Raw genomic sequence first — 19510 nt, 5'->3', positions numbered from 1 at the left:
CCATTTCAGACTTTTCACAGAACAATTCACATCAGGATATAGTTTTAACAACTGTTTGAGATTATGTGTAAAATTATACTGTAACCACTCCTATGTTTCATTTCAAAGCATAAGGTTCCCATATGAAAACATAATAGGACATCTCTGGTAAATAACTGACAGATAGAATATGGTTGGAATTTATAACTTGTAATATTTTTAAATCAGATATAAATCAACAAATGGTTTGTTAGTCTAATAAACTGATAAAATGAAAATCCATATTGTTCCAACAAAAACTTTCCCAGCTTGCATTCATTTGTGAAACACAAACATTCTGTGTGAACTGCACTAATTTTAGTGCATTCTATGCTCATTAAGAAAAATGTCCTCCGGGGTGGGAAAACATCCAGAGTGCTATCTTTTCCCAAAAAAGCACAAATCCAGACTTGGAACCTCTCTACCCTGACTCAGGGGTACCCTGGGAAATTCATTTTGAGGATATGTTGCCATTCTCTCTCTATGAAGTGTGATTTCAACTTTGAAGGAAAAAAGGTGTAGTGATTGACTCCATAGATAGACAAAGCGGGTCTGGAATAACACTCATGCTTCTTTATGGAGCAACGTAGCAAGTCATCAGACCAGAACAAGCTACCAAACAGCAGAGAATGGCCAAAAATCATTCACTGGGATGAACAAGGGCTCACAGTTACCCCACACAAACACACACATTATGGGTGATATTACAGTGACCGCACAATAGTAGTTAAACGACATCTTACAGAACACATAGCCTTTCAGTGGTTAGCAAGCGAACTCTTTTAGCTAGCCACCCCTACACTATTCCCCCCCTCTGAAGAACTTGAATGACCTTGTGGCATTAGTTACCGAAAGCGGCCCTCACTTTTTCAAAGTCCGCAAGCCAAGACGACTCACCACATAGGCGCTTGCCTCGGTGGGGAAGTTGCACACTGGGGTCCTCAGCAGGAGGCAAGAGCAGTGAAGCAGGGGCTGGCTCAGGCACAGGAACAAGGCTCAGGTCAGACCTCGGCACAGGTTCTGGAGCAGGCGCAGAGTCAGGAACAGGCCACTGGAGACATTGACAATGACCCCCCCCCCCCCCCCCCCCCCCGCCCCCCCACCACGGTGCAGACTGGTGCAAGCAGTCATCCATGCAGGCGAGAGAGAAGGAGTCTTTTTTAGTGACCACATTCAGCCACCAGTAATCCATGCAAAACCTCTGGGAACTGTCTGTCATCTGCAAAATCGATGATAGGGAGCCCCAGGGATCTCAGGGGGGCAGATAACCCTGGCTGCTGCCATCTCCTGAATCTTTGCCCCATCTGCTTGCTGTGTCAGGGGAAGCCATCAAGGGCACTGCCTGATGTGCCTGAACTGATTTTGTGCTGGGTGAATTGGGTTTGTGTGCACTTTCTGTCCCTACCTGCTGACAGATAGCAGAACTCAGCCAACAGAGTGCATAGCTGGTTGCACTCCCCCAGACTGTGTCCCTCATTGCTGCACTGCACAAGGTCTTCCACCACAGCCTGCACCTCCTTGGAGTTGCCTCTTGTGCTGGTGCGATGGGTTGCATTGACGTGGCTACTGGGGGCAAGTTTGGGCAGGTTGGGGCAGGCACCAGCCCTTTAGGAGGGTGAGATGCTTAGCTGTGTTGATGGTCACCCCAGCATTAATTAGGGCATCTAGGCCCAGGATGTAGGAGTTGGCAATGTCTGCTTGACAGAACTCCTGCTTGATAGTGACCAAACCTAGACGTAAGGGTAGCCAACAGTGACCATGCATGCTGTCTGCCCAGTCACTGTGTGTGCTAACAGTCCCATCTGAATCATAAGTGGTGGAGGAGCCCATGTCAGTGAGAGCAGTCACCTCATAATGTCTGGTCATCTTTCCTGAAGTCTTGTGAGTTCTTCACTGATGTGAAGACCCACTTCTGACACCAGTGTAGTGACTGACTCCATAGAGAGACCAGGCAAATCTGGGATAATACTCATACTTCTTTATTGATCAACAGAGCAAGTCATCAGATCAGAACAAGTTGCCAAAGAGCAGAGAATATCTAAAGGTCCTTCTCTGGGCTGAACAGAGCCCACGGTTACCCTCCGCACAAGCACACACACTAGTAATAGAGTGAATAACGAATGAGCAAAGTTGGGGATTTAAATCCTATGAAAGACAGTTAAACTTGTTCCTTTTGAACTTGCTATTCGACAGTGAAAATCTATCCCAAAATGTGAGCCACTTTAAATAAGGCCGGTTAAACAAATCTAGTATTTACAAGTGTGTAAGATATTTACCTGCCATTTATGCTTTGGCAGAAAACAGCTGTTATGCCCTTTTCAGAGTTACATGCTTTCAATGCCCACTGGTAATATTAATAATTTACTGTTTATTTACTTCCCAGTCTTTTTTTAAAGTAAGACGGTGAATTAAATTACATCCATGTGTACATTGCATGGCTTTTCACAACGCTCTATAGTGGAGAAAGTTCAGTAAGTCTTTGTTGCGCCCCAAATGTAATTTTGTATTGCAGATGTACCTGATACCCAAAGTGACTCAAAGAAGACCAATCGAAACTTGCTTCTAAACTGTAGCTCCACCCCCTCTTTAGTAATATTAAAAACCCTCCCCAAACCTCTGCTTCTTCAGCAGCGCCTTGGAAAGAAAAACGAGACACAAAATCTAGATGTAGCTGCAGAACGTAGGTAGCTACAATTATTAAATAACTTTTAAAAAATATTTTTAATCCACTGGCTTCTCGCAATGAACCACTTCAGATGCGTGGTGATATGGGCGGTTGCATTACCTGTTTGCATGGCATCGATTCATGGAATATACAATTTCGGCCAGTCAGAAACATTTTACAAGAAGAGAAACTGCAAACCCATTCCTGAGACCCTTCTACTATGTCACGATATAGAATATACGGAGATGAGACTTCCAAACCTTCTTGGGCACGAGACGATGAATGAGGTTCTACAGCAAGCATCATCGTGGATTCCTCTGGTCCAGAAACAGTGTCATCCGGACACGAGGAAGTTCTTATGCTCACTCTTTGCTCCGGTGTGTTTGGACGATTTGGACGAACCTATTCAGCCGTGCCGGTCCCTCTGCGAGAGCGTGAAAGAAGGCTGCGCTCCCGTGATGTCCGCTTTTGGCTTCCCATGGCCGGATATGTTGCAATGTGACCGCTTTCCACCAGATAATGATCTGTGTATACCTCCCGTCGGCATTGATAATTTGGTGCCCGCCACCAAGGAAGGTAAAGTAGCCTGTCAGGAACTATGGAACGTGGAAATGCACAAATCTCGCATCATCACATTTCATTTGTCCCGTAACAATGCTATTGGACAAAATATAAATACATTTGGATCTATGGTATGGTTTTTGCAGTAAAATTAAAATATTCGTTGTTAATTAAACTGTAGCAGTAGGAGTCCAAACCTTGATATGTGGCTGTCTCTACCTAGATTAAATCTAACACAGGATATTTTGCTATATGGAGAATCTCCCGTGATAGCCTATTGCAGGGTCTTAAATGCGTGAGTGTCACTAGTGCACCCGGTCGCTACTCTAGCAATTGGGAGATTTCATGTTCAGTCGCTGGGAAATATCGAACATACGGTATATTCCTCTTTACCGTAACTGAAGGTTGATCTATGTGATGACTTGTGTGCATTTTAGAATTTCACACATTTGGATTGCGTTTATTAACATAAAATGGCAAGCTTCACAAAATTGATTGGTTAAAGCTCTGCCTTTCTCCGTTGTTTGACAAGAGCTATCGATGCAAAGGCTTTTGGGGGGTTCCTTGTGATATATAGCCTATATTATTTGGGCTATTTAAAATGTGTTTATAGTATGGATAACATACGCATTTCATGTTAAAAAAACAGCGCTGCCAATGGTAATGAAACAAACTTTATTCGGGGCATATGGTACATACGCCATGTTGCTCTTCAGCAGAAGTTCCAACATAATTGCGAATTAGTCAAACTGGGTTTATGCAGGCCTGTTGTCTTAAGATTTAGTAAATAGCCTAATATGTCTCCCTTCATTCATTCAACCATGATCCATGAATATAGTTTATTCATAACATATTTGCGTATTTACGTCTGCTTCAGTTCCAAAGGTGTGTGATCCTTGCAAAGAAAAGGAAGAAAACGAGAACGAAATTGTTGACAGCCTTTGTAAGAATGATTTTGGTAAGTTACCATTTATCTATTTTTTGTCAGTTATAACTGTTTGAAGAACACAATTGTTCTATGCCCATTTGACGTATTTCCCAGTGCAATTTACTTTATTAATGTGTTCCGCTTAACAATGCACTACAGAGGTATAAACTTTATAAATAGCCCACAGTAAGAACTATATGTGCTAATATACTGGGGACAGTTTCCACATGGGGAGGTATTTCGGTATTTTTGGTGTCGATGTTTTCCCTTTTCCCACGACCATTAAGTTCAGTAGCCTTCCCTTTTAGGTAAGCTATTTGTGGGCGACTTATGTACCAGGTTCTTAAATCAATGCCATTGCATGGCTCTATGTGGTTTTCTGCTTCACAGCACTCAAGATCAAAGTGAAGGAAATCGCGTACATGAATGGAGACACCAAAATCGTACCTGAAACAAAAAGCAAGACCATCTACAAACTGAACGGGGTAACTGAGCGGGATCTTAGAAAGACTGTTCTGTGGCTGAAAAATGGCCTGCAGTGCACATGCGACGAGATCAATGACATTAACGCCGCCTATCTAGTGATGGGACAGAAGGTAGACGGGAACCTGGTCATCACCTCCCTAAAGCGGTGGCAGCGCGGCCAGCGCGAGTTCAAGAGAATCTCCCGCAGCATCCGAAAACTTCAGTGCTGATCATGCCCCGTTCACACTGCACTGTCAAGGGCGTTCAGCACCTTTAGAGCTGTCGGTGGGTTTCGCGACACAGTTTCGCCACGGACCACTAACCGTTTACGCGTAAATAATGCATACTGACAATGAACTCCGCATTTAACAACCTATAAGACTTACCTTTGCCGATGGAGTGGCATGCTATTTTCAATAATAGAGCATTATTTTGAGCTAAAAAATCTGAATAAAAAACGTGAGAATTAGCTGGCTATATTCTCAACATATGCATCTTTTAATTTAGCTTTCGTATGCTTGGGAATCTGTTCAAAGCATGTTTTTAATAATACCTAAAATGTTTTTAAATCCTGGCCTACATTGACTGAATCTAGCTATTATGTAACACGGATGTGAATGCATGTGCTTTTTACATCGACATTTCTGTGTTGATAATATTTTGCGCTTCTTTTTGTTTTTCAGCACATGTACTGCACTGTTTTTTAAAATCTTATTTTACTTTTATTCTGTTTTTAAAAACGCGTTTTTTATAACATAGGGCTTCAAGTTAGTTTGAATAGCACTGGTGTATTCCGGTGATGAAAATGTGTTTGGAGTCGTAGTCGTTAAATAGCCTACTTGTGCATTGTCCTTATAAATGAGAAACATTCATAGACAATACACTAGGTACATGTAGATTTAACCACTGAGTGCCGCTATGTTTTCTTCCCGGCTGATTGTGCATTTTAAAAATGGCTCTTTACCAAAAATTTTATCTTGAATGTTGTAAAATACCACTTAAGAGTTAAGTAGCATTTGCATATATAAACATTGTATAAAGATGTATGTACATAGAGGGATACTGATTATTGTAACGCATTAAAGTGTAAAAAGTTCAGTTTATTTTTGAATGAACAACCTGTTTGGTTCCTATGTTTCTTACACACGCTTTTCCATCCTGCACTCAAACAGTGTTGTAACTGTTATTTCTATGTGCAATTAGCCTGACGTGGCCTTCTGCGATACTAACCAAGAGATTTCGACTTATTACGCATATATGTAATTTGCTTAAACATTAAACTACACAAAATAGACTCCTTTGTATTGTATGACTTTGTGCTGGAACCACCAGACAACTAACATGAAAAATTTATGAAAATTATGTAATTGCACAATTCTAACATATTAGTATGTTTTCTATGATTTATATTTTTAGAAAAAAAATGAAGAAGCAAATATTCACACAGTTAATACAGAAACATGGGTGTGTATCATTCAATAAACGGGGTCCTAATAAAAAATGTATAGCGGCACTTATTTAATTCAAGGACACGAGTGGAAGGACAGGTGCAAAATGAATGAGTATTTTTTCCCCCAATGTGCAGCGCCCTCTTGAGGAAATACCTAAGTCGGACTGTGGCAAGCGGGTGTTTTTTTTTTTGTTTTGTTCGTATTTTGTTTCAAATTTACACCCAGTTTGGGCATTCATTTGCACCATACACATAGGCTTTTTTTTGGGGGGGGGGGGGGAGGTAATGGGCATTTATCTGTAGCCCTGAGCATTTAACCACTTTGCTATGTGATGTTATGTAGAGGCCACTAAAGTGGACAGCTACATTGCAAATACCATAATGAATCAATTTTGCCTATCTTATATACTGAATAGCCTTTAGCCCCCAGTGGCCAAAATATCAGAAAATATGTTGTCAGAGACAGTAATTATTGAGTTGGATTTAACGTACAAGATGCTAGACACTCATCTAGTCACATGAGTACAGAACATCAGTTAGGCTCAGGAACACAATTGTAATATCACCTAGGTACAGAAAGGCCACTGGGCACAATAGGGTTACAGTTTGGTTTATGTCTGAAGGAAAGAATATATTGCAGCCACTCATTATTGTGTGATCGCAGTAACTCAATTTGTCAATAAGATTTCAAGTAAGTCATTGTATGGTGTATCATGTGAACGCCAGAGATGGTGGCACTACAACTCAATGGCCTTTGACCTTTGTGATACTGGGCCCAACTCCTATCCATGGAATGCCTTCTGTCTGGTCACTGAATACGCACTCGAAAAAGAAATGTTCATGAGAAAGAGAAATAAGCAAGGATATCCTTATGTACAAAACATTTTTTTTTATTTTTCTATGATCAAATCTGCAAAACACCTAGAAAAATATACAACGTTTAACTTTTTCCACAACATTGAACTTCGGGAGGTGGGGGGGAGAGGGAACGAAAATTAAAAAAGAACATTCACTTTTTTTGTTTTCCTTTTTTTTTTTTCCTGGTACGGATAAAAAGCAACATTCTGGCTCAGACATCGCCGCAGTAACCGGAGTCGTTGGAGAGCTGGGAGTTGGAGCTCCGGTTGGAGGAGGAGTTCCAGATGTCCAGGTTCATGTGGGGTCCGAAGGGGTTGAAGCTGGAGAAGCTTCCGGGCCGGCACACCCCCAGGGGCTCGGGGCTGTAGGGCGACTGCGGGGACGGGGGGAGGGAGCGCTCGCGCTGGAAGTGGTTCTGGTACGGCTCGCTCTGCGGGGTCCAGATGGAGCCGAAAAGGCCCGACATGGGGGACAGGCTCCGGGTCCCGGAGAAGAACCCCTGGAGTGGAAGACAGAGGGTCAAGCCCAGCCAAAATAACAACTGCTCCAGAAAGGGAAACCTCTTGTGTGGTGATTAGGCTAGCACATCAAGTATGACTAATGTAGAATATATATTAAAAGAGTATGTAATAAATGCGTTTACAAATGCATACACAAAATACATTTTCAAGCCATAAAGTAAAGTTTCTAGTGCGCTACACTATTCTTTATGATAAGTGGTGTTCCCTCCTTGTCTTGGAAGTTCAGCCAACAGCTTATCGGCACCTAAAACAGGTGATTCGTGCTTCCAACCAATCGATACCTCAAAATTCAGAAATGAAGGGTTTCCCGTCCTGGGTCCCAGAGAGCTGCACTGTCTCTACTAGTTTTTGCTTTCACCTTGAAATCAACAACCAGTTCAGACCCGAGAAGCCAAGTCAGCTCAGGTAACTGCATAAATGAACTGCTTTATAACTGATCAGTTAAGTGAAGAGTAACCACAGAATCCACCACGCCCCGTGACCCTCCGGGACCAGGTCGGGGGAGCCATGCGGCACCAGGCCTGACGGGTCCCCGGCTCACCTTGGCGCCCACGCAGCCGGTTACGTCCCAGGCGGTGGGTACCTCCGGGGCGCTGTCCTCCCCCCAGCTGCTCTGAGTGCTGTACGTCACATTTTGGTTTTCTTTGCGTGAAAGGCTGTTGTGGAAATTTGAGCTCCCTGTGCAAAACCACAGGACAAAAAAAAACATTTTACACGCCTGTTTTCAAGGGCATGCCAATAAAACACAGAAACGTCTTTTAAAAATGCATTAATAAAGTTTAACTGCGGACTCCTACCTCCTGGCACACTCTGCTCAGAGTATGGGTAGGAGCTGGTACAGTGGTTGCTGGCACTGCTCCAAGGAAAGCTTCATGAGAGTAAAGACAAATGAATAAAAAAATGATAGACAAATTAGCAGCACTGGAAAATTTGACTATACTAATTGTAATACTAACAGTAATAGCAGTACTAATAATACTAGTAGCAGTCGTTATGTTGTAAAGCACATGTACATCCATACATAGTAACCGTAGCACTACTTTATAACTGGACCAGAGAATGTTTGCGTCCCTTAGATTTTTGCGTGACAAGAAACACGCAAGCAACAAAGTCTCTCTCTTAGAATTAGTACAGCAGTGTAGAGCTATATGTAAACCAGCAGTACTACCATCAGCCGGAACAAAAGTTTGGGGCGTTTGTGGCAGAGGGGACTGCTTGAGAAGACGTACCCATTGTAGGAGCTGGAAGAGGGCCCCTGAGGTGCAAATGGGAGTGGCTCAGTTGTGTTGTACCTGAACTCATTCGTCAGAGGGACAGAGGGGGCTGACCACGCCTCTTCTGGCAAATATGTGCAGGTAATATCTAAACAGAAATACACGAGGGCACAAAAATATAACAATACGTTAACTTGCAAGGCATTTCACAGATTCCTTCTTGGCCAGGTCAGTGTTTGTAAATGAGAATTTGCTCTCAATCACTTTTATCTGGTTAAATAAAGGTTAAATAAAATAAAATAAATTCTACTTTTTCCAATTCGTCATTCAAGTGAATTAAATACAAAAACCAAAAGGCGAGGAAAAAACAAATAAGATTATATGAATAAACATGAAATAGCAAGACAGTAGATACCACACAAGAAACGTATCACAATGTCACACCTTATAAACAAGCCATTGAACAACATGAGATTAGAATGCTATACAACAGGCATAAAATAATATAAAACAGACCACAGAAAATATGGGGCCACATACCCATGTTGCGCTCGACCCCTGCTGCCACGGCAGCGAAACTGGGAGTGAAGCTGGGGGTCGGGGCGGGGTCAGGGGTACCTGGGTCTTTCCTGTACAGCGTATGGGTACTGGCAGGGGAAATAAAAATTACATTACATCACATCACAGCATTAATTATCAACTGTTCATATCCACAGTGACTAACACAGTAGACTACATGCACTTTCTTATTTTTACACAAATCCACTTATATAGCTGGATATTTACTGAAACAACACAAGTTAAGTACCTTGCTCAAGCATACAAAACAGCAGTCCCTCAACACTGCCACCTAATTAGTTTATCAATAGGTTTATGAAGCCCAAGTACCAATCAAAAAGTTTTGTCGCATGCATAAGTACAAATTTAGATAACTGTTAAGGTTAGGGCCTACATGTCCTAACATCCCAATACGCTTCCTCAAAGAGGAATGTTGAAACAATATAAGTGATATCTTATATATCTTATATCTTATCTTATCAGTATAAAGTTGTGCAGGTCAGCTGTAGGCCCAGGTATATACATAGGCTTATATGATAGTACTCAATTACTACCAAATTCAAGTAATTATCCGGGTGATAATTAAGTATTCAAATCACACCTAAGAACCTAATGACACACTCACACACACGCCTGCACACGTGCACATGCTCACACTCACGCTCACACACACACACACACACACACACACACACACACAGCTACCATAAGACATCCAAACAGTGTAGTCTCTGTTGTGCATGTATTGCTGTGGTTACCTCTGGGCCTTATAACTGGAGTTCATGGTCTGATAGCAGTCTCTCTCAGCCGGATGAACACTGTACTGAATGGTGTCCCCTGTGCAAAGGAAAAAAAGGTAACAGTTAAAACATGGATGTGCATCATGCTATACATCCATTTTTACCAGAAGGGGGTGACAGAGGGATGTTACAATTAGTCTGACAATAGTAGGACTGTGTACAGTAACAGCGGGTCTTACTGGGCCTGGCTGGGCCAGTGCAGTAGGGTGTGGTTATGGTATAGAATAGGGAGAGTAGAGCTGTATATAGTAACAGTGGGTCTTAATGGGCCTGGCTGGGTCAGTACAGTATGGTCTGGTTGTGGTATAGAATAGGGAGAGTAGAGCTGTATATAGTAACGATGGGCCTTACTGGGCCTGGCTGGGCCAGTACAGTAGGGTCTGGCTCCAGTGCTGGGGTCCTTCTCGCCCTCCAGGCTGCTGGCACTGCTCCAGCTGCCCCAGCTGCCCCGGCTGGCCCGGACGCTGCACGAGGAACTGCCCGAATCCGAGCCCGACTCCCACTGAGGCCTCCGCTCCATCCCCTTCCTCCGGGGCCTGGACGGGCACACACCTGAGGAGGGGGCGGGACAGGGGGACACTCTGGGGTCAGGGCGTGTGAGCAGCTGATTTCTGTTTCAAAGTCTAACGGCACTAACCAGAGTTTATCCATACGTGACTGCGCAGCAAATCAAAAGGGTCTTCCCATGATTGACAACCTTCCAAGCCAATAAGAGCAGTGTAAAGGTTGATCGGTGTGTTGAGACTGTGATAAGTGTGAATAATGACCCACCGTTCTGCAGCTGTTTGACGGGGATGTCCACGTTCATCACACACTTGGGCGATTCCGGTTTTCCGTTGCAGCAGCGATTCCGGTTCCTGGTGGCGTTCCGGCTCTCCCTCCACTCCTGCTCGCGGTTCCTTTCCGGAAGCATGGTCGCGTCGCGCTCGGAGACTCTGCGACAGTGCAGGAGAAACACGTTTTCATTCCGTCCACACAGGCGAAAAATAATGAAAATAATGGACCACTGCGGTACTCTAACCTTAAAACACAATGAAACAAAGACCTGCGCAGGGTAAAGCACGTTATTTCGGTTTATAACACCCCAAGAAAACGTCACAGGAGTAAAATGGATTCCTTCGACGAATTGATAAACACTTAAAACGAATTGCTGGTAAACATATTCTCAAAAAAAGTACTTATGACTTTGTAAAATGTTTCCTGTAGTCATCACTGTGCATGCAAAGACCTACCCAGGCATGTGCTCTCCAGACCTCCTCGGCCCCTTGCCTGCAGACTTCTTGCCCTTGTGGCCGCTGACCAAGACCCCCTGCTCCACGGTCTCAGTCAGTCTCTGAATGTCACAGTCCTCTTTTAACTGAGCAGAAAAAAACATCTTTTAAATTACACCTATTTAACCAAATCAGTTATGAATAATGCTTTTCAGACAAGCTAGTTCAATTGTGCACAAACAAAATTATTTAATGATATACAAAAGAAGATATTGAGCATGCTCAATACATAATTAGACATATAACAAAATATAATAATAATATATATATTAATAGAATAACTAATATACAATGCCATGATAGTTTAGCAATCTGAAATGGGACTTAATTTATTTGAGGGCACTCCTGATTCTCACAGTAATAAATGAATGAGTTAGGAGTCCTCAGACTTTTTGCTTTCACAATAACAAGTGACTGTAACGTCTCTGACCTCTGTAACCAAGGCTACGGCGTTGTCCCTTTTCTCAAGGCGCTTAACGTCGCTGAAGAGCGGTGGTGCTTTGTCAGGCCCACAGCCCGTCGCCGCGACGACATCGTCCGGGAGACCGGGGTGCGTTTCCATGGGAAACATAACCGGGGCCAGCGGCCTGTCCTCCGTTTGGGGGTAGTGCGGTTTGGCGTGCGCCGGGGCGGGCGGTTGCGCCTCGAGATCGGCCCGGCGGTCGTCGGCGCCGGCGCAGGCGTCGAACTCCGGCTCGGCGGCCTGGTCGGGGGCCGGCTCCTCCCTCTCCTCGCTGGCCGCGGCGGCGGGGGACGCGGCGCTGGCTTTGGGCTTGCTGTAGTAGAGCGACACCTTGTGCTTCTTCTGAGCCTGGCCGGCGGCGCCCGGGCTCTTCTTGGACGAGGGCTGATTTCGGGAGGGGAGGCTGGCCACCGCGAGGGAGCCCTTGCCCTTGCCTTTGTCCGAGCTGTTGCACGAGTCCACAAACGTCTTGCAGCTGCCTTTTGCTTTACTGGAAAGGAACAAGCCACAACTTATCGAGCTGACATCTTAAGTGATTTATCTGCGTGCAGTTAACACTCCTAAAGCAGAAATCTGAGCCGTAAGACTACAAGCCAAGCTTCTTCAATCTCACTTCTGCAATAATGTCCAACTATCTCTTCAGCTGGAAATATTGGTGCCACTTAACTATTTCAAAATACTTGTCAAGGACTTATTCCTAGATGCGTGTACCTATGTGTCATACGCAGCTACCATTTTATGTGTGCTATTGAGTTGACAGCTTAAGTGTCTGAGTACATTTAGTAAAAAAAGAAAGTTGAGTCATAAGCCTACAAGCCAAGTTTCTTCAACAGGGGCAGGATTTCTTCTTAAAAATGGTGCATATGGGCCACACGTCTTACATGCACTATTTATCAAACAATATTTGAATAAGATTATGCGTATATATTTGTGTGTTATACATGTGTGTAAATGAAGAAGATGCCCTTATAAAATATGCACAGCTACAGTGTTATTATTTTCATTTTTTAATTATGTCTCCACTCTCCAGTGGGACATATATCCACTGTGTGGATGGTGGACTTGGACATAGTAACATTCATCAGAATAACACCTCTGTTTCTTATCAGTAATCAAAGGGCAAAGAGAAGATCTATGAAAGCCAGTCTAAGGCCAATCAGACGGACAGAGATGACTCATGTGTTAGAGAATGGAGAGTTTCCTGAAAGGCTTGTGCTGAGTTCCTGTCTAAGGCGATGCCTTACCTCACTCCGTTGTGGCAGACGGGGCTAGCAGGGCTGTTGTCTCGAGACAGTATTGAGCCATGATTGGTCCTCGGGCTGGGTGTGGTGAACTCATTCAGAATGTACTGCGCTTGATGGAACGCCATAAAGCACACCCCACCTAAAGAACAGCTGCAGAAAAAACAGGTCACATGACATAAGTCAAATGCACAGCTATACATGAACCCAGAAAAAATGGAGAAAACTGTGGAGAAGCTCAGGGAATAACCTTCTTAGCAACCGTCAATCACCTCTGTGTGAAAAATGATTTCTAAGGAAACTGCACTCTTATGAAGCAAAAGCTAAATTCTATTAAAAAACATTAGAATAACACAACATGGAAACAACCTCATTAATCTAAAGAAAAATGGTGAGGAGAAGCTGGGAATAATTTGTATGCATTGGTGAACAGCTGCAATTTGCTTAGCATGAACTACCAAGTTTTGAAACATCTGCTGACGGCTGCTAGCGTCTCGAAGATTCAACAGCCTTCAGCCTTGAAAGATACAGACGATAGGCTCAGCCATTTAATAATCATAATCATGGAAAGACCAGTGTGGTCAGGACCCACTGGCATTGCAAGTCTTTTTTTCTGCTACATACAGCCTGTCGGAGCAAACATTACTTCAGAAATTACCTCAACATCTCTGCTGGAAAGTAAGCATTCCAAATTATTCCACGCATAGTAAAACATTTATTACTTTGGATGTACCTTTTACTACCTCCAATTTGGTGAAATCTGCTTTTAGTTATTATGCACCTCTGTCGTGGAATAATGTCCAACTATCCCTTCAGCTGGAAACATTGATGCCACTTAACTATTACAAAATACTTGTCAAGGACTTATTCTTAGATGTGTGTACGTTATACGTAGCTACTATTTTATGTATGCTATTTTGTGTGGTTTTAAGAATGAGTGTAATGTTTATTTGCTACTTTATTTGCCGTTTTACTCAATTTACTGCCATTTAAATTTTTTACTGTTTACTTTTTACTCAATTGTACCATTCTAATTTAATGTATCTAGGCCATCTACTTATATTTAATTGTATGTTTTAATTCTGCGTTAAGCATGCACACAGGGCTCTCTTGCAAATGAGACTTCTGTCTCAAATGACTAGCCGGTTTAAATAAAGGATAAATAAATAAAATAATAATTAAAGGTGTAGGTGTGGGCGCAGAACTGACCACGTGAAGACGAGGGTGACTGCCCAAAACGCCTCCTCCCAGCTGGGCCCTGGCACCGCCTGGGCGCAGAGGGGCAGCATGTGGTGGGGCAGGGTCACGTTCAGGGTGAAGGGGAACGAGGTGCCCCGCCCCGTCACCAGCGTCAGGTCCCGAATCACCCAGGAGGAGGTGAAGTCCGGGGTGAACCTGGAGAGAGAGAGAGAGAGAGAGAGAGAGGATGAGGGATGGAGGAAGGGAGAGAGGGAGAGGGAGGGAGGGAGAGAAACAGAGAATAAAAAGCAAAAGAGGAGAAGCATAGAGTGGGAGGAAGGGAGCGAGGAAAAGAGAGATAAGGAAAGAAAAAAGCATAAAATAAATAGCAAAAGGTGGGGCAGGAAATAGAGATAGTGGGAGGGAGATAAAGTTGGAAAAGAAACAAACAATGAGCAAAAGAGTAGAAGCAGAGAAAGAGAGACAGGAAGACAGGAATACACCCAATGAACCCAGTGCCCAGTCCTACAGAGGGAGCACTTCTGAGGAAGCTGCTCTCTCATACTGGAATGTGCTCTGAACAGAATTCCCCTTTTTACTATTACCTCTGCATTTTTCATTGCATGTATTTTGAAACATATTAATTTTGGCCAATACCACCGCACTAGGTCTGTCTCCACAGTATATACAGTTTATGATGACTATATAACTCTTTTTACAAGCGGCACAATGTTTAACAAGACAGGAAATTATGACTGCATATTGCAACATGATTTGTAATGTCGACCTTTAACTACAGCCAGTGAAGGCATGTGGTCATATTTACAGCCGATCTCACAGACGACTGGCTGGAGAAACTTACGCAATGTTGATTTCCGAGGAGGAGTTGTGGTCCAGTTGGAAGGACCCGCACTGCAGCACCTCGAACCCGAAGCCCTGGCACGCGTACCCGTTGATGTTCATGGACACCACGGTCAGGGGCAGCTCTCCCGCGTTCTCCACTTTGAAGCTCTTGCGGATGGATAGCTGCGGCTTGTCGGATCTGAGACCTGAGGAGCCAAATCACAGCCAGTCTTTTTTAAAACTATGCTTAGATCAGTACAGTGCAGAGATAACTATATCAAGGTTAAGTTGAGAATTACATAACTCTGGTCATTATGAAAAGTTAAAGAGTTCAAAAATTTTTTCCCTGGTGTAAAACATTACATTTTCATTTTATTAATTCTGTGGCAAGTTTGGGCTCATGGAATGGCCAGACTAGGAACACCATAGACTTACTACAGAGGCAGAACAGATGGTCTAACATAAATAAAATAATTTTGATAGCCAGTAAATGAAATTTCAAAAAAGGACACAATGATTCTACATGCATCTGAGCCTTTGCTTACTTTTAAATCGTCTTTTTAAAGGCACAAGTTCAGAAATAGTGACAAGTTTAGGCACAGCTACGCCACATGTTGTGCGTATTTTGTAACTCTGATTTATATGTGCTTTGTGTCTGCTGCTTGAGGCAGTTGAGTTTCCCTGCTGGGGATCAGTACAGCGCACAGACTGGGGGGATCCTCCCCCTGGCTCACCGTCTCTGCAGTCCATCAGGGTGGCCTGGGGCACGTTGAAGCGCAAAGAGGCCCCGGGGCCCGGAAGCTTCCCGCCCACCCGCAGGAGCTCCCTGGCGCCGTGGCCCCTCACCGTCACCATGTCAAACACCGTCAGGTTGTTCCTGTCGCGAAAGGGACAGACACCGTCACCTTGGGGCGCTGTAGCAAATGGCTACTGTTCTAAACCAGGTAGAAGCAGGACCTTGAGCCCCTGTCTGGAAGGGGCACAATGGCTGCAGGTTTATACGATGTCCTTTCAAACAGTTTAGGCCTCACATGGACACTCAAACCAGTTCCCTTTCAATCAGCAGCTGATTTAGGCCTTGCGTGAACACTAGCCAATCACTGACTTAAAATATACCCGCAAGCTGCAATTAGCGAGGTCCAAGCAGTATGGGGCAACGGTGCAATATGAATAAATTAAAGAAAACAGAACTACTGTAATAAGTCAAACTATATCCCAGACTTATTTTATAAAGGTTAAGTAAACATGTGGAGCTGAAACGTTAGTAATACTGACATTAGTAGAACCATTAAATTGGCTCCATTCAGCCTTACATGAATGGATTTGCAAGAAGCCACAGCATGTGTAAGCAATTTCATGACACTTGGTCCATCCAATTATGAGAAATACAATTTTGGTATATGTAGCGCACCGGGTGTATGTTGGACAGCCCAACATCTGTACTAAATTTCATAACCATCCAGCAGGCAAACTATGAAGGAGGAGTAGGATGTATTTTTCAAAAAAATCTAAATGGCAGGAAAACTTTGTATGCGGAACTTGCCAGGCCAACTGGCAGAGTTCTAGAGCATGCATGCCAAAGTTCCAGCGTAGGAGATATAGCCTTTAAAATCTTTTAAAATATTCCTTGTGTCTGAGTTTGCATATCATATCTGTTATTGGTGAAAATTTAAGGTCTCTAGCATTTACCATCTCACAGGAATTTGCAAAAAGCTGGACAAAGACACTGAAGAATAATAAACACACAAAAGTAGGCTTGAACCACTTAAGAGCTGAAACTACGCCAGCAGGGGGAGGAGCGAGTGGCACAGAAGGGCGTGGTCAGACGTTTTGCCCAGTCACCTGACGAGGATGATGGAGGTGACAGGCCTGTGCTCCGCAGGGGTGAAGGCCACGCCCACCTCCTTGGTCTCCTGGGGAAGGAGCAGCAGGCGCACAGCTCCATCTTTGCCCTCCTGAGGACAGATACACACACACAGCATGAATTACACAATATCTGAAGTGGTCTCACACCTGCGTGTTAACAAACCTTCATTCTCTTGTGGTCACATGACTTCATACCCACAGCCAACATGTCTTATGCATTACTTGGCTTCAGTGCCCACCACATATACACACACACACACACACGTGATGGTGTAGAAACCCAAGTGACAACATTTTGTGTGGACTGGTCTCAACTTTCTGGGCCCATTAATAATTAAAGAATAATAACAACAGGCGAAGTTGTAAAGACACTGACTAATGTTTGAGAAAGAGACCATGTGCTCACCTGACCGTCTGCTTGCAGCAAAGCAAACTCGCCAGTGGTGACGTTGACTGACAGTGGACTGATATTAAACCTGAAGAAGGGGGAAAATGGGAAATCCAAAAGAACACATAATCAACTCATGGGGAAAAAAGTGTTCGTTTGTATGCTGGCTTGCTGGTGCATTAGTGTGCTTGTTTTTTGGTCTGCTTGTACACTATTATGTGTCAGCCTTTTGGTTTGGGTTGGTATTTGTACAGCAACTGAATGGTATGCATTTCTGTGTGATCGGTATACTAGTGTGTTGGTGTGTTAATGTACTGGCATGCTGGTTTGTTAGTGTACTGGTGTTATGGGTGTAATGTTGGCGCTGGGTGAGTGTTGGTTTGTGTTAATGTGTCTGTATGCTGGCTTGTTAGCGTGCTGGTGTTATGGATGTAATGTTGTGTGTTGGGTGTGCGTGTCGGTGTGTGTGTTGGTGTGTGTTAATGCATCTGTATGCTGGCTTGTTAGCGTGCTGGTGTTATGGATGTAATGTTGTGTGTTGGGTGTGCGTGTCGGTGTGTGTGTTGGTGTGTGTTAATGTGTCTGTATGCTGGCTTGTTAGCGTGCTGGTGTTATGGATGTAATGTTGTGTGTTGGGTGTGCGTGTCGGTGTGTGTGTTGGTGTGTGTTAATGTGTCTGTATGCTGGCTTGTTAGCGTGCTGGTGTTATGGGTGTAATGTTGAAGCTGGGTGTGTGTGTTACTGTGTCTGCATGCTGGGTGGTTATCATACTGGTGCTATGGGTGTAATGTTGGCGCTGGGTGTGTGAGTTGGTGTGTGTTAATGCATCTGTATGCTGGCTTGTTAGCGTGCTGGTGTTATGGATGTAATGTTGTGTGTTGGGTGTGCGTGTCGGTGTGTGTGTTGGTGTGTGTTAATGTGTCTGTATGCTGGCTTGTTAGCGTGCTGGTGTTATGGGTGTAATGTTGAAGCTGGGTGTGTGTGTTACTGTGTCTGCATGCTGGCTTGTTAGCGTGCTGGTGTTATGGGTGTAATGTTGTGTGTTGGGTGTGCGTGTCGGTGTGTGTGTTGGTGTGTGTTAATGTGTCTGTATGCTGGCTTGTTAGCGTGCTGGTGTTATGGGTGTAATGTTGGCGCTGGGTGTGTTTCGGGCTGTGCCTCAGTACCATTTGGTCAGCAGATCCAGGGCATCCAGAGGGGCGGAGTAAGATGAGAGAACTCGCACCTCCACGTGCACGGGGGACCCAGAGGGGTTTTTCAACTGGAAGTATTTCACCTGGGAGACCAAAATCATCAATAGATCATCTTCAACTGAATGCATTAAATGCATTACTTTTACAAGTGATCATTAACAGAAAACTAAGGAAGCACTAAAATAGCTACCATAAAATTCTTGATATTCTTTTTTGATTCCATTTAATTTTTACAGTGCCTTTGACAAAGACAACCTTGCTATGGTATATTGGCTTTAATAAAAAACAGTGTTGCAACAAATTATATAAAGCACATAATATTATAAATAAATAAAGGCACTAAACATGGAAAAATATGGATTTTGTATGAACAGAAATTCATTTTACTATACGCAACCATATAATACTAAAATAAACATCCAACTCCGCAGACAGTTCCTGTACCTTACGCTCGTTGACTGGAGTAGCACCAAAATCGAGTGGAGAGCTGGTTTCTACAGGGAGGCGGGGCCAGCTTCAAAAGACAGGAAACAAACGCCGCGTTAGTGCGCTGCCCTCCAACAGACCACTCCCACTCAGCTCAAACCCCTCCACAGAGAGGAGTGCTGTCTGTTTGTCTGTGTGTCTGTGTGTATGTGTGTCCGTGTGTGTGTGTGCATGTGTGTATGTGTACTGTGTGTGTGTGTGTGTGTGTGTGTATGGACCACAGACAGTACCTGCAGGTGAGCTGGTCCTTGTCGGTCCTCCAGCGAGAGCAGAGCTCTGCAGCCAAGCTGCTGTCCACTCTCCATGAGGAAGAGACGTCGAGGAGAGCCTGCTGCCACTGAACACGCCCTGTTAAGTACAACGCCATCACTCACATATACCACATCTGTACACAACCACCATCACTCACATATACCACATCTGTACACAACCACCATCACTCACATATACCACATCTGTACACAACCACCATCACTCACATGTACCACATCTGTACACAACCACCATCACTCACATATACCACATCTGTACACAACCACCAT

At 44.0% G+C, this 19510-nt stretch overlaps 2 protein-coding genes across 3 annotated transcripts in view; one reads left to right on the top strand and one right to left on the bottom strand.

The window, feature by feature from the left end:
• The first annotated feature begins 2642 nt into the window (after positions 1–2642).
• Positions 2643–5931, top strand: LOC118227075 (secreted frizzled-related protein 2-like). The gene is made up of 3 exons (XM_035417191.1): positions 2643–3259; positions 4122–4202; positions 4563–5931. Exons 1-3 carry the CDS (start codon positions 2761–2763, stop codon positions 4865–4867), a joined length of 885 nt encoding a protein of 294 aa, XP_035273082.1. The 5' UTR covers positions 2643–2760; the 3' UTR covers positions 4868–5931.
• A 1025-nt stretch (positions 5932–6956) lies between these two features.
• The window catches only part of tmem131l (transmembrane 131 like), a 39736-nt gene continuing 27182 nt past the window's right edge, over positions 6957–19510 (bottom strand). For both annotated transcript variants that reach the window (XM_035418905.1, XM_035418904.1), the window contains exons 16-34: positions 19199–19316; positions 18927–18996; positions 18456–18565; positions 17308–17377; positions 16878–16990; positions 15770–15912; positions 15055–15241; positions 14223–14408; positions 13017–13166; positions 11740–12262; positions 11271–11395; positions 10810–10973; positions 10390–10590; positions 9997–10075; positions 9221–9327; positions 8696–8828; positions 8264–8334; positions 8008–8144; positions 6957–7444 (exon numbers count right to left, since the gene is read on the bottom strand). In XM_035418905.1, the coding sequence (XP_035274796.1) occupies positions 7157–7444; positions 8008–8144; positions 8264–8334; positions 8696–8828; positions 9221–9327; positions 9997–10075; positions 10390–10590; positions 10810–10973; positions 11271–11395; positions 11740–12262; positions 13017–13166; positions 14223–14408; positions 15055–15241; positions 15770–15912; positions 16878–16990; positions 17308–17377; positions 18456–18565; positions 18927–18996; positions 19199–19316 (2975 nt within the window). In that variant the 3' untranslated portion in view covers positions 6957–7156. The remainder of the gene's footprint in view (positions 7445–8007; positions 8145–8263; positions 8335–8695; positions 8829–9220; positions 9328–9996; positions 10076–10389; positions 10591–10809; positions 10974–11270; positions 11396–11739; positions 12263–13016; positions 13167–14222; positions 14409–15054; positions 15242–15769; positions 15913–16877; positions 16991–17307; positions 17378–18455; positions 18566–18926; positions 18997–19198; positions 19317–19510) is intronic.

This window comes from Anguilla anguilla, chromosome 5, assembly GCF_013347855.1.
Source record: "Anguilla anguilla isolate fAngAng1 chromosome 5, fAngAng1.pri, whole genome shotgun sequence".
In the NCBI taxonomy this organism is placed as follows: Eukaryota; Metazoa; Chordata; class Actinopteri; order Anguilliformes; family Anguillidae; genus Anguilla; species Anguilla anguilla.
Note: the sequence above shows the minus strand (reverse complement) of the source record. Positions and strands in the feature narration are given on the sequence as shown.

What these genes read in the sequence shown, in the direction of transcription:
- LOC118227075 (XM_035417191.1), top strand. Translation starts at nt 2,761, where the DNA reads ATGAACCACTTCAGATGCGTGGTGATATGGGCGGTTGCATTACCTGTT. An exon ending in GGTGCCCGCCACCAAGGAAG is followed by an intron (nt 3,260 to 4,121) that starts GTAAAGTAGCCT and finishes CGTCTGCTTCAG; the next exon opens with TTCCAAAGGTGTGTGATCCT. An exon ending in CCTTTGTAAGAATGATTTTG is followed by an intron (nt 4,203 to 4,562) that starts GTAAGTTACCAT and finishes TCTGCTTCACAG; the next exon opens with CACTCAAGATCAAAGTGAAG.